The sequence below is a fragment of the Syngnathoides biaculeatus genome, chromosome 2 (genome assembly GCF_019802595.1).
Source record: "Syngnathoides biaculeatus isolate LvHL_M chromosome 2, ASM1980259v1, whole genome shotgun sequence".
NCBI classification, from domain to species: Eukaryota; Metazoa; Chordata; class Actinopteri; order Syngnathiformes; family Syngnathidae; genus Syngnathoides; species Syngnathoides biaculeatus.
Window position 1 is genome coordinate 16,180,749 of NC_084641.1, and position 13,344 is coordinate 16,194,092.

At 39.2% G+C, this 13,344-nt stretch overlaps 1 protein-coding gene across 10 annotated transcripts in view; it reads left to right on the forward strand.

Annotated features, from left to right (window-relative positions):
* dmd (dystrophin) overlaps positions 1–12,421 on the forward strand; it is a 163,669-nt gene extending 151,248 nt beyond the window's left edge. For 6 of the 10 annotated variants that reach the window (XM_061836804.1, XM_061836826.1, XM_061836843.1 and 3 more), the window contains 8 exons: positions 232–270; positions 616–681; positions 3,774–3,839; positions 4,550–4,708; positions 4,856–5,099; positions 5,563–5,677; positions 8,092–8,181; positions 10,766–12,421. In XM_061836804.1, the coding sequence (XP_061692788.1) occupies positions 232–270; positions 616–681; positions 3,774–3,839; positions 4,550–4,708; positions 4,856–5,099; positions 5,563–5,677; positions 8,092–8,181; positions 10,766–10,878 (892 nt within the window). In that variant the 3' untranslated portion in view covers positions 10,879–12,421. Of the gene's footprint in view, positions 1–231; positions 271–615; positions 682–3,773; positions 3,840–4,549; positions 4,709–4,855; positions 5,100–5,562; positions 5,678–8,091; positions 8,182–8,329; positions 8,356–10,765 lie in introns of all 10 variants that reach the window. The other 4 variants (XM_061836784.1, XM_061836819.1, XM_061836810.1 and 1 more) reach the window with 3 other exon arrangements.
* The last annotated feature ends 923 nt before the right edge of the window (positions 12,422–13,344 follow it).

A 13,344-nucleotide genomic window follows, 5' to 3' on the forward strand; every position in this document is an offset into this window, starting at 1 on the left:
ATTATACCAGTGGTCCCCTGACTTTCATTACTACAATACTAACATTGCATGAGTTCTGTAAGTCAGAACACGTAATCTTTATCACCAAAAGCATCACATTCCTTTCCATTAAAATAAGGGTTTCAACATAGCTTGTTTCACTCAGCTCCAATCATGCACTGGTGGCCATGGCCTTCTACAACCAGTGTCATTTCATGTTTTTATTAGATTTTTTTTTTTTCTGTCTTGCAGACCCATTACATTGATCAACTTCTGGCCCGTGGACCATGCGTAAGTATCATTTAATTGTTTTTGACCATCACTATACAAACCTGGCATTAAGATAACACTTTTCCGTAGATGACATGATTGCATTTATCTCATTAATGAGCTAGCACCCTTACAAATAAAAAACCTCACAAGTTGAGTTTCTGGATTTTTATCGCATAAAATTTTTCAAGGACAAAACCCTGCAAAATGATTAGCATCCTCTGAGATGGCTGCCTTTTACTTACATGAGTCTCATGCCGACACTGCCATCTGTGGGCTCATGTGGCGTGCTGTTGCGCATGGATTAATAAGTTTCCTGGTTGCATTTCACAAAGCTCCTGTTTTGTTTTCTTATTATTCCGGCAGGCCTGGCACATCCCCTCAGCTCTCTCATGATGACACACACACTCGGATCGAACACTACGCCAACCGGTAACACACACACACAAACACGCATTCAGCACCCGCCGCCATGCGCTGCTGTCTCTCGAGTCTCGCTCTTAATGGCTTCTCCAGAGAGATCTCACAGACCCGGGAACGTTTTGATTGCTGTGATTGTGGTGAAATAATAAAGCGGCGCACTTTTCCTGCAAGGGGATGTGCCTCTTTTCCACCCCCACCCCACCTGCATTAACCCACATGGGATTAGCTGCCCTGATTCTTTCCTGACGCAGTGCTTGTCCAAGTTTAGTCAATATCATTTCATTTAATGAATCTAAAAGTTAAGGACAGGCATCATTTAAACTGCTTTTCTGTGTTTTAAACGTACAGTAGACCCTGCTATTCAATAGAGATGTGGACCGAGCAGTGCTGTGAATAGAGAAAATCTGCAAGTAATTGATAACCCTCCTAAAAAGGTTTAAAAATGCCCACTTTTTCCACAATGTGACAGGAAGGATTTTTTTGGTCAAAATAAAACTCATAAACTCACAAATAGTAACTAGCCACCACGATGGCAAGAGAATACATCAGTATTATCTAAATGAAGCTCCTAAAATCACTTTAGCATAGTTACTTGGCACCGTTATGTCACAAGATGGCTCCAAAAATAATGCATATAAAAAGAAAAAAGAATGTGAATCAGGGAATTTGGAAATGCTGAACTGCAATATGCAAGTATTCAATATATACAGTATGTTACACTTCATGCTCTGTACACATCGGATGCGAAAGTTCGCTTCGCAATGCGTCCTTTGCTTGCATTCACTCGCCTGACACATGTGGACACAGTGAAAGTGCACTCGCTTCATCAGCGCTGTAAGCTCAGCAAGGGCTGGGGCTCCCCCCGCGCGGTGCCGACAGCATTACTTCCCAGACAAATTTAGTAGTCCCAGCTTTGAGGTCTGAATTTGCGAATTTGCAAATGCCCGCGTCATTTACGCCGCGCCATCCTCTCCGCGTCATCCGCATCATTCGCGCAGCCCCACACGGATTTGCATTCATCCACGCGAACTGCATTAACTTTATTTCTAATAACGCCTCATGAAAAGCTCAAAACGCATCCCGTGGATGCCTAGCATTAGTTTATTTGTAGCGTGCATTTCATACACAAGGTAACTCAATGTGCTTTACATGATTAAATGCATTTAGAAACAATGACAACAATAAACATTTCCAAAAAATGATTAAAACAGCATATACTGCAAAAACTATCATTTAAAGATGGAAATACTCTAAAAAGAATGAGAATTTTTTTTTTTAACCTGGATTTAAAAACATTCAAACTTGAGGCTGATGTCATATCTGTGGACAATTTACTCCATTTGTGTGTAGCATAATAGCTAAATGCTACGTCACTGTATTGGGTTTGGACTATGTGCTCCACTTTCTGAGTTTATCGATCTCGGAGCCCTACCAGGTCTACATGGCATGAGCATTTCTTTCATGTATTCATGACTTAAAATTAATGATTTATAGCCCAGTAGCAGGACTTTAAATTCTATTCTGAAGATGATTGGAAGCCAGTGTAAAGACTATAGAATTAGAATAATATGCTCTATCTTTGTTCTGGTCAGAACCCCTGCTGCAGCATACTAAATGAGTTGCAGCTGTTTAATTCTCTTTTTGGGGCATCCCGTCAGAAAGAAGAACATTACAATAGTCAAGTCTACATTGAGATAAAAGCATGGGTGACCTTCTCCCGGTCAGTTTGACATATGCAAGCCTTCACTCAGGATATGTTCTTCTGATGACAAAAGATTTGAATCAGCATTAGAATTCTTCATTGGAATTTTATCCTCTACTTATGTCATTAACATCTTTTTTTTAATCGCTGCTTGCATATACTGTACACCAAAATCTGTTGGGTTCTGCTTTCACTGAATGCCCATCTCCTTCACAAAGTGTCATGGTGTATGAGTTAGCTCAGTTTCACCATTCATTTCTAGCCAATTGGCTCATTATCTTTATGTAATGAATAAACAAGCTTACTAGGTAGAGCTCTATCCAGTTTAACTAGCTAGATACCTATATCTACACTATTGCTTTATATCTATCTATATGCTTGATATCTATCTCATAACGGTAAACCACAACATCTGAAGAATTCCACATTTGTACAGTTTATCCATTCACTGAGTTAACTTTGTGCTTGCTGGGAGAAACGGCATTTTTTTGTGACACATGTGAGTGACACATAAATGATCGATATATTACATGTGAGTCATGGCTTTGGAAGCTGTGATGGTGCGACCATTATTGACGAGAGTCGCAACATCTTGGGAAGCTTTTTGCATTATACAGCGTGTCAGCGTGGGCCCTTTAAAGCTTGGTCAATAGACCATCTCAGAAAATCCATTAATATTGAAGAGGCGCCACAAAGAGTCAAATTTTTAGCCATCTTAAAAGATATTGGCGAGGGCCCGAGTAACATCCATTTCTGTTAAACAGTAGCCCGCTTAACAAAGTCCCTAATCAGTGCTGGCCTCCTCGTATTTGCAATTCGTATTAAAAAAAAAAGCTCTTGAAAGCACTGCATGCTTCCCCAGGCTAACACATGCTGTCTTCAGCAGTGAGGGAAAACCATGCCAACCGCCAGCTACACAATGCGGCTGGACTTTTATACTGGCTTCACCAGACGTGACGTCAATCCTCGCATGGAGGACGGCAGCTAAAACATTCAAAACACAACAACTAAGACTTGCCTCTACATTTGGATCACATCTTGTAGACTCTTAATGTGATCCAATGAAAGCGTTGTATCAACAGTGTGTCATAATTTATTGTATTTTGTAGTATTGTAGAGCTGCACTGCATCATACTGAAAGCTGTTTCTAATATTTTTGTTGGCAAAATAAAAGAATTAATCACTTTTTACCTTGAGCTCCATACTGCATGTAAAGTACAAATGTTAGCCATATCCTTGATGTGTTCTAAGAAAAAAAAAGTAGAGTTTGTATCCTTTGAGACACTTTTCTTTTCAGGATATGTTGTTGTTTTTTTTTTTTGATGTAAATCATGGTTTTAAAGGGGCACTTTTAAAATATAATTTTCAGATGGAACTGACTACTTTATTTCTTCCACAGGTTAGCAGAAATGGAGAACCGTAATGGCTCTTATCTGAATGACAGTATCTCACCCAATGAGAGCATGTGAGAAACACTTTCTGTTCGCTTCACTTTAATTTTGTCATGACTCACCAATTGGCTGGCTCCGTTTCCTTCTTTTCATCCATTAGTTGTTTCGGAAATTGCCATCCTTGCTTTTGTATATTTTCCATGATCCTAAATGCATGTGCTTACTAGAATTAATTTTCTTTTATGTCACTAATGTTTATGTACCTGCAGATTGGAAGGTATGTGCAAGAATCATTGCACATGAAACAAGTCATTGTAATTTGCTTTATTTTAGCAGTGTGAACATTTTGTTTGATTTTAGACATTTTTATAATATGCAGTAACGCTTAGGTTGTCACATTAAAATCTTTTATAAAATTTGTCTTTCTAGCTCATTACTCTTCTCCATTTCCCTTTTTATTATCTATTAACAAATGATTCATCATTATCTTCAATTTGAACTATGTCCCATCGCTCCAACAAACAAATGGGATTATGTAATTGTTTTCCTCTGACAATATTTTTTTTTTAAATAAATTAGTATTTGGTGTAGCTGGACTATTGGAAAAAAACTGTCCCAGTGCCTATCACCCTGAACCCTAATTTTGTGGAAGAATTGCGTAACAGTTCTACAAATACATTTTTGGTAGTCAGTATTTTTTTTCTTTTTAGGGAAGCCCTGTTTGCTGCTCTTCCAAGCGCTTTATACTCGTTTTTGTGTGTTTGCTGTGCACACTTGTTTGCAGTGATGACGAGCACATGTTGATCCAACACTACTGCCAGTCTCTGAACCAAGGCTCTCCCCTCAGCCAGCCCCGGAGCCCGGCCCAGATTCTCGTCTCCATGGAAACAGAGGAGAAAGGAGAGCTGGAGCGGGTCCTCAATGACCTGGAGCAGGAAAACAGGTCAGTGGAAGTCGCCTTTTGACCAACCCGTGCCAAACACCTCCCATATCTTGGAATCGTGCCTTGTCGTTTCAGTGTAGCTCAGTTGCACTGAGAGATTACATTGCCAGCTTACTAATGTTGTCATTGCGCGTGCTTTGGCCGCAGGAAGCTCCAGGCCGAATATGACCGTCTTAAGAAGGCCCATGACAGGAAGGGCCTGTCCCCACTACCGTCACCCCCAGAAATGCTACCGGTGTCGCCGCAGCGCGCACGGGATGCCGAGCTCATTGCCGAGGCCAAGCTGCTGCGGCAGCACAAGGGCCGCCTAGAAGCCCGGATGCAGATCCTCGAGGACCACAACAAACAGCTGGAGTCTCAACTGCACCGACTGAGGCAGCTCCTAGAGCAGGTTCATCATGCTCACATGCGCTACAGTGTCACGCCACTCACAAATTGAATTTGTTCGGCGACCATAATCAGCATCATACAGGAATAACATAAATAGAATATAAATAAATTTTTTTTTTGGGGGGGGGGCTGTGCTGCAACGCTTGCTCACATTTTTCAATGACTTAATTCTTTAATGAAACAAATTTTCAGCTTCTTCTCAGCACTTGTTTTCTTGGGCTCAATGGCTACAAAAAAGAAATGTGGCAGAATACCTTGCCAAAAGAATAGAAAGTCTAAGCACAAATGAATTTCACGGCCACCATCTTTCCATGTTATCCGATGCTGATTAATATCTGTTTTGCTCTCAATTACAAGCAAAAAAAATCGACCAAGTAATGGCTTGTAATTCAGAAAAACCTCATTGAAGTACCAGTGTACTTTGTAGTGTTCATTTTTCACATTCAGCTGTGATTTGCTGTCAGACGGATTCCAAGGTGAACGGCACTGAACTGTCCTCCCCCTCCACCTCGTCTCAACGGTCAGACTCCTCCCTGCCTCAGCTGCGGGTGGCCGCCAGCCAGACCACTGACACAATGGGTGAGAAGACGCACACGCTCATGCTCACGCTTTAATCTCTCCAATTGCAGCGTGCTTTCAGATACTGGAGGATATAAAAATGTCGACAAAATTGTTGGTGCCGTGTCTCGTGTCAGGGGAACAATGAATTCAGTCAAGGCATTGTGGAGCAAAATGTGCCATCCATTGTCAGAAAATTCACATTTAGCTGCAGTTCATACCTACAGCAGGGCCGATGTCAGCAAAGAAAAAAAGACGACGATCAAATCAGACTGGATCTAAAATCTCTGATTTTAACACCCTTATACAAGCAGTCCACTTCTATCCAGCAGTGCTTGGACAGCATGCTGAGTCCATGTGATTACTAGAGGTGGCCAATACTGCAAATTTTAGTATTGATCAAATACAGAGTAAATAAAGGGCTAGTATCGCTGATGCCGATGCTTTTTACTTAACACGTCGTGATCATTGAATTTTATTTTGCTTTGAGTTAGTTGACTCAGATTATGATAAAAAAAAAAAATAGCACCGAGATTTTAGGCAACAAAAAAGTTTTTTTATTCACTACAACAACAAAATAATGCAATAGTATAAAAATAATAAAATAATTCTACAGCTGCCACAATTGTTTTATATTTTAAAAAAAAAGCCACTAGTGCAAAATAACAAAAAAAAGCAGCAATGTAATAAAAATATGACAATGCCAAACAACATCACAACAAAAATACCTTCTATTGCATGATGTTGTCTTAAATAGTCAGTAGTGCAAATGTAGTGTGAACTACAAATGGCTCACAAAGCCCTGCAATGAAGAATCCCTTGAGGCCTTTTGGCTCCCTTCCCACATTGACGACAGATTTATAAGTTTTGTTCAGGAACAGGAACATTTTTTACATTATTCCCTTTTATGGCATTTCTTCTCTGAGTTACTAACTCAGCCTTAGAGAAAATCTTTTCGGCAGGTAAAAATGTTGTCATTTGTCACAGCAGCTTCTTTACAATCTTGGTCAGATACCAACGCTCACCTTGGTATTGATCGTATCACTATTTAGATCGATGCACCCACCCCTAGTGATCACAAGTTGAAAAGGTGCCAAAATAGTATCAAGACCAGTTAAAGTTTACTGTAAAATTAAACTCATCAAAAAAAAACTACTGTACATCTATTCATTGTTCACATACATCGCAGCCATCGTTTTTATGTCTTGGTTTTGTTCACAAAAATCCCCAGCTCAAAGTAAACACAGTGAATGGAAAAACAACATTGACGAGCTAACAAAAATTAGCATTCAACTCGCAGCACTTTTAACGGTCAAAATAATGAATGTTGATACGCTAGCGCTGTATAGCCACAGACAAAAAGACACAATGAAAATATTCTCTGCCTTTTTTTTCTTCAAACTCTGTGGAAAAATGGGTTCTTAAAATATTTGATTGTGGAACAGAAATTGTCAATAAAAAGAAACTCCAGTTGCATCAAGTTAAAAAATGTATTGTCGCACATGTGGAGAAAGCAAAAAATGTTACCACCATTTGCTGAAAGTAAACAAAATAAAAATAAGTGACTTGAACTTATACTTTGTTTACCACTTTAAAATTATAATTTACATTATTTATTGCATTTGTACGGTTTCATTTTTATTTTTTTTAATCTATTCAAATTTAGAACATGCTTATGTCTAAGTGGTTATGTTGCAATTTAAATATATTTTTGTTTTATTGAAGTTATTCATGATTTTGTAATCAAATTATTTGTATTTTATTATATTTTAAAATTTTATTTGTGTTTTATATATATATAATTTATTTATTTTAAGTTGCTTTATCCAACCCATTGGTTAATAATAAATGTGTCAGTTTTTCTCATACCAACTGTTGCTGAACATTTGTTTTTAATTTGAGTATGATCCCATCATCGCAGCTTTTCTAACATTCCATGCTACACAATGAGATAAGTATGCATGATTATTGCTGATATTGGATCATAATGGTATTGGCCAAATTTAAGGCTGCAATATCGGTCTCGGATTGGAAGTGAAAAAGTTGGATCGGGACTTCCCTAGTTGGGGGTGTTTCTTCAAAGGGTGCCAACAACTTTGTCCTTAAGTGTAAATGTGCTAATGTGACTGTACACATCACATCTTGTATGTATCTTGAGTTGTATATCATTGGACTACCTTGCAGTTTTACATAATACTGTACTTTTTGTATGTAGTACACAAGTTTTATGCCACTATTATCTTTCATGCTTTTTGGGATCTGTTTCTCAGCCATCATTTATGACATAATTTTTAAAAAGAAGAGTGAAAATTGCTTAAAATGAGCAAAGCAAGAAAAGGGAGAAGCCATTCTATTTTGGTGCAAATTTAGATCAAGAAATGATCTTATTCCACTGTGTATAGATGTGGCCTCAGCGTATCTGCTTGCCGTTCTAGGTGATGACGAGCTGTCAGCCCTCCCCCAAGATGCTTCTGGACTGGAGGAAGTGATGGAACAGCTCAACAACTCGTTCCCTCATGGCCAAGGTTTGAAGAAGTTGGCTTTTTGCTTAATGTCATTTCTCAGTGCAGTCTTTTAGAACATTCTTCTTCAAGTTCTTCCTTTCCTTTCTATGGCTTATTCTGATATTTTCCTCCTCTCCATCTTCCTTTCTTACTTTTCCCTGTGAGCCAGGAGGGAGAAGGGGACGCCATTGAGAGGTCAGTGGTTGTACTCTCTTAACTTTCCTTGACTGGTTTTACACTGCATTTCAAATTTGAGGTACAAAATGGGGCCAGAGAAGGCTGAATTATTATTATTTTTTTTTCCCTGTCACAGCTCATTTTACTAATGGATTATGATCAGATTTAATGAAGTTTTTTGTTGTTCTTGTTGTTCTATTTTTCTGTCATTATCTTTTAGAAAATTGCAAATGACCCCTTTAGTTAATGGTATGACCTAAAGAGTACTGTACACAGGCAATGCCCTGTGTAGTTCTTTTTGTTTGTTTTCGTGGATTAACACTTCAATCACATTGATTTATTTAGTTCAGGGGTCGGGAACCTGGGAGAGCCAAAAACGGCAAGTATTTCAAAAGTAATTCCAAAAGAGCCATACAATATTTTTAAAACTAAATACAAGTGTGTTTGTGCATTATATGTAAGACCAACACTTACATAGTATGATAAGTCTCTAAATTCATTTAAACAACATTATACTGTTGCTAACCAATGATGACAAAAGTACTTTTCACCATTAATGCGACTTCTTTGCTGATGGCTTAGTCGTCTGTTTCACATGTCATTAAATAAAACTTCATGCTGCCTTTGCGACTTCCATCCGTTATTCATGAACATGGGTTGGTCTGATTGTTTTCTTTAAATGTGAGAAAGACCTTTCATATGGATTGGTAGAACCAAACATTGTCAGTACAGCAATATTCACACGCCGCAATGTGTGGTATGTGACGGGAAGTGCGTTCCAAGTTTTCACAATCAGCTGGTCTGCAGGTTGAAAATTTTCCATTTCTCCCCACTTACAGTGAAGAAAATGAGTATTTGAACACCCTGCTATATTGCAAGTTCTCTCACCTAGAAACCATGGAGCGGTCTGAAATTTTCTTCAAAGGTGAGGTTCTTGCTAAGAGTGAGCAGGTTGGTTAGGATTAGAAATGAGCACATTAGAGGGACAGCCAAAGTTGGATGTTTTGGAGACAAGGTTCGAGAGAGCAGACGTCGATGGTTTGGACACGTTCAGAGGGGAGAGAGTGAGTATGTTGGTAGAAGGGTGCTCAGGATGGAGCTGCCAGGCAAAAGAGCGAGAGGAAGACCAAAGAAAAGGTTGATGGATGTTGTGACGGAGGACATGAGGACAGTGGGTGTTAGAGGAGGATGCACGAGATAGGCTTCGATGGAAAAAGATAACACGCTGTGGCTACCCCTATCGGGACAAGCTGAAAGAAAAAAAGAAGATGCACCTGCGTGAGGTTGGTAGCTGCATAAAGACACCTGTCCACCCCATACAATCACTAAGACTCGAACTTGTAACATGGCCAAGACCAAAGAGCTGTCCAAAGACACCAGACACACGGCTGGAAAGGGCTACGGAGAAATTGCCAAGCAGCTTGGTGAAAAAAGGTCCACTGTTTGAGCAACCATTAGAAAATGGAGGAAGCTAAACATGACGGTCAATCTCAATTGGAGTGGAGCCCCATGCAAGACATCACCTGGTGGGGTCTCAATAATCCTTAGAAAGGGGAGGAATCAGCCCAGGACTACTCGACAGGACTTGGTCAATGACCTGAAAAGAGCTGGGACTGTTGGTAATACAGTTAGACATCATGGTTTGAAATCATGCATGGCACGGAACGTTCCCCTGCTTAAACCAGCACATGTCAAGGCCCGTCTTAAGTTTGCCACCGACCATTTGGATGACACAGAGGAGTCATGGGAGAAAGTTTTGTGGTCAGATGAGACCAAAATGGAACTTTTTGGTCATAATTCCACTAACTGTGTTTGGAGGAAGACGAATGATGAGTTCCATCCCAAGAACACCGTCCCTCCTGTGAAGCATTAGGGTGTTTTTCTGCAGATGGGACTGGACGACTGCAGTGTATTAAGGAGAGGATGACCGTAGCCATGTATTGTGAGATTTTGAGAAACAACCTCTTTCCCTCAGTCAGAGCATTGAAGATGGGTCGTGGCTGGGTCTTTCAACATGACAATAACCACATGACAATGAAGCACACAGCCAGGAAAACCAAGGAGTGGCTCCGTATGAAGCATATCAAGGTTCTGGTGTGGCCTAGCCAATCTCCAGACCTAAACCCAATGGAAAATCTTTGGAGAGAGCTGAGACTCTGTGTTTCTCAGCGAGAGCCCAGAAACCTGTCTGATCTAGAGAAGATCTGTGTGGAGGAGTGGGTCACAATCCCTCCTGCAGTGTGTGCAAACCTGGTGAACAACTCCAGGAGACGTTTGACATCTGTAATTGCAAACAAAGGCTACTGTACCAAATATTCACATTGGTTTTCTCAGGTGTTCAAATACTCATTTGCAGCTGTATCACACAAATAAATCGTTATTGCTGACTTTGTTTGAACGAGTGTGTTTTCCACCACTTGCCTTGCAGGTCCAAGCATTGGAAGTTTGTTCCACATGGCCGACGATCTGGGGCGTGCTATGGAGTCCCTGGTCAACGTCATGACGGATGAGCCATGCGCCATCGAGGCCCCACCCATCTGACAATGTACCCCCAAGCCCCATGCACCCACCTCTTCTCATTTCGTAGTCAATAGCTCTGAATTGGAGATAGACTTTACAAACAGAATATAAAAATATCTATTTTTGTGAATGATTGTAATTCCAGCAATGACGACTTCAAATTTTGAAAAAGTAGATTTCAGTAGTTTCTTAAACGTCCTGAAGTTGTTTTATTGTGGGATAAAAGGTTCTTTTGATTTGTTTTTTAACTTCTATGCAATTGTATTAAAAATAATTTTGGTGGGGTTGGGGGGGCTACAAAGAAAGATTCAAATAAGTGTGTTTCGCGTGGTAATACTGTTTGTTTGCATCGCTTTGTAACCGGAAAATATAGCATTTCAGACATTTGTATTAAAAAAAAGAGAATGATTGTCATAATACGGATGTTTACTATGAGGAAAACCTCTTTATATTACAACGTACAATACTGTTAAGGTAATGCAGGCATCCTGGAACTTTACAGTACGTTGTGTGTATTGGTGGCCCCAATGCAGTCCAGTACTCACTTTTTTTTTCCCCCTTTTGTCTCCATCCATCTTCTTTAGGCTTCTCAATGTTTAATATCCATATCCAATAACTGACACTGGAAAAAGGGAAACATGCATGTCATGGAGAATACATTGTATGGGATTTCAGTTTTCAAAACTCCCTTCTATTTTTATTTTGGCTTTTGGTTTGAGTAGAGTGCTGGGATTTATGATGGCCGGCCAAAGATTAATTGCATTATAGCTTCGCTGAAAGTGTTCAGGCTTTTTGAAGTTCTTTCAAACCGCCACGTTGAGTTCATTTGTGTCAATGTTTGTTGGGGATTGTAAAAGGAAAAAGAACATGTTCTTCTTACACTGGCACATGTGACCTTCAAATTTAGTCATAACTTGCTCGTTACCAAGTGCACACTGGCTTTTTTGTTTTTGCAGTTCAATTTCTTTGTTTTAAGTACTGTAAGATTTTTTTTTTCATGTAGGCTGCTAACTTTAAATTGACTCCAATTTATTGCAAGTTATTTAAGTTTTGAAATGCAAAGTCTACTTGACCTCATGTGTCACATCACGTACGGAGGTGATTGCTCTACTGTAGCCGACTCCTTCGATGGAGTTTGAAATTTTGAATGAATTCACTACATTTGTCTTTTCTGTCGAGACAATTTGCGGCTTAACAGCTACTACTACTGTTACATCTGGGACAGACCTAGTGACTTTCTGTGTATTCATTTGAATAGTGTTTGTATTCTATTTTGTTTTGATGAGGTGGGGTTATTAATAAGCATGCGTGGGTAGCAAAATGAAATCCATCTGTAACTGATGAGTGATACGCACACATACACACTCAGCTGCATGACCCAGCGTCATTTTGGTTTTGATCAAGACACTGAATTAGTTTCTCATTTCTAACATTTGTGTGTGTGTGTGTCGTTCTTGCAACGGAGTATTTCACAGCACATCGTTTGCCACCAAATATATGCCTTACTACTACTGTATCATAAAAATGCTTTACTGTACATCAATAAAGCAGGCAGTTACATTGATTTGACTTTTTCTTTTATTCTGGTACACTTGTCTTAAAATATGCTTCAGAAAGGCTTAAAGTATTTTTAATTTTTGATTCATTTCAATGTAGCTGTTCATACATTAATTTATAGCTGTTACCACTGTGCTAAAGTGTTTTCCTTTACTTAAGTCACAAAAGTCAATACCTCACTAAGATTTTTTAACATTTTATATCTGATCTGACAAATTGAAAAATCATCACTGCAATGATGTAGTCAGTTTGTATAATAGTGTTAATGTCCAGTCAGTCCCCTTAATAACTCAAAACATTCACACTCAGCATCCCCCTTGCAGTCATTGTCAGCGCAATGTATACTTCCATAAATGTAACCTGATGGATGGCAATAAACTCGGAAGTTCTGAAGAAAAAAGAAAATGTTGCTCTACATAAAGGTGGGCCAAGGTAAAATACAATTTTGCCAACACCCTGAAACCGAGCTGCATTTTTATGGCCAACAATGCCAAATGGTTTGATGAAGACATGGAGACTTAGGCTGACTTCATAACTGTATTTTCATGTTGGCCTTAATAGTGTAGGACTTGGAGCGTTGAGAGTTTTGCAAAGGTGTGGTATTTGGTGTCAAAAGTTTTATAAACGCTGGTTTAGATTATTTTGTGAGTACAGTAAATTTGTACTGATAAAAATTGTACATTGATCTCATTGTAGCAATTCAACGGTCATTTGTTCAATGATGTCCCATGAAAAGATATATACATATATCTATTTTTAAATGTGATGCATGTATTAATAATGCCGTGCATGTACTAACTTCTCTGACAACCTGTAATATCAAACATAATCGAATAATTACCGTTTATGACTTTATTGCTTTAGTGGAGATTAGTAAAGTGATTCACAGACAGAGATGTCAGTCATTTTAAATCATCCAATTTTACTTGG